The sequence below is a fragment of the Camelina sativa genome, unplaced genomic scaffold (assembly GCF_000633955.1).
Source record: "Camelina sativa cultivar DH55 unplaced genomic scaffold, Cs unpScaffold24739, whole genome shotgun sequence".
NCBI lineage: Eukaryota > Viridiplantae > Streptophyta > Magnoliopsida > Brassicales > Brassicaceae > Camelina > Camelina sativa.
In genome coordinates, this window is record NW_010945716.1 from 1 (window position 1) to 254 (window position 254).

At 55.9% G+C, this 254-nt stretch overlaps 1 protein-coding gene across 1 annotated transcript; it reads left to right on the forward strand.

The window, feature by feature from the left end:
- Positions 1-3: 3 nt before the first annotated feature.
- Positions 4-250, forward strand: LOC109132125 (heavy metal-associated isoprenylated plant protein 22-like; the record flags this gene model as incomplete). Its single annotated transcript, XM_019243232.1, has 1 exon — positions 4-250. A coding segment is annotated over one exon (247 nt), but the record flags the coding sequence as incomplete, so codon positions are not given.
- Positions 251-254: the final 4 nt, after the last annotated feature.

The following is a 254-nucleotide window of genomic DNA, read 5'->3' on the forward strand; positions in this document are numbered from 1 at the left end:
CACAAAGTGACGGTGAGTGGCTACGTGGATCCCAAGAAAGTGCTGAAGACAGTGCAGAGCACCGGGAAGAAGAAAGCTGAGTTGTGGCCGTATGTTCCGTACACAATGGTTGCTTATCCGTACGCCGCCGGAGCTTACGACAAGAGAGCCCCACCGGGTTTCGTGAGGAAGTCAGAGCAAGCTCAGGCGCAGCCGGGAGGTACAGACGATAAGCTCATGTCCCTTTTCAGCGACGAGAACCCTAACGCCTGCAC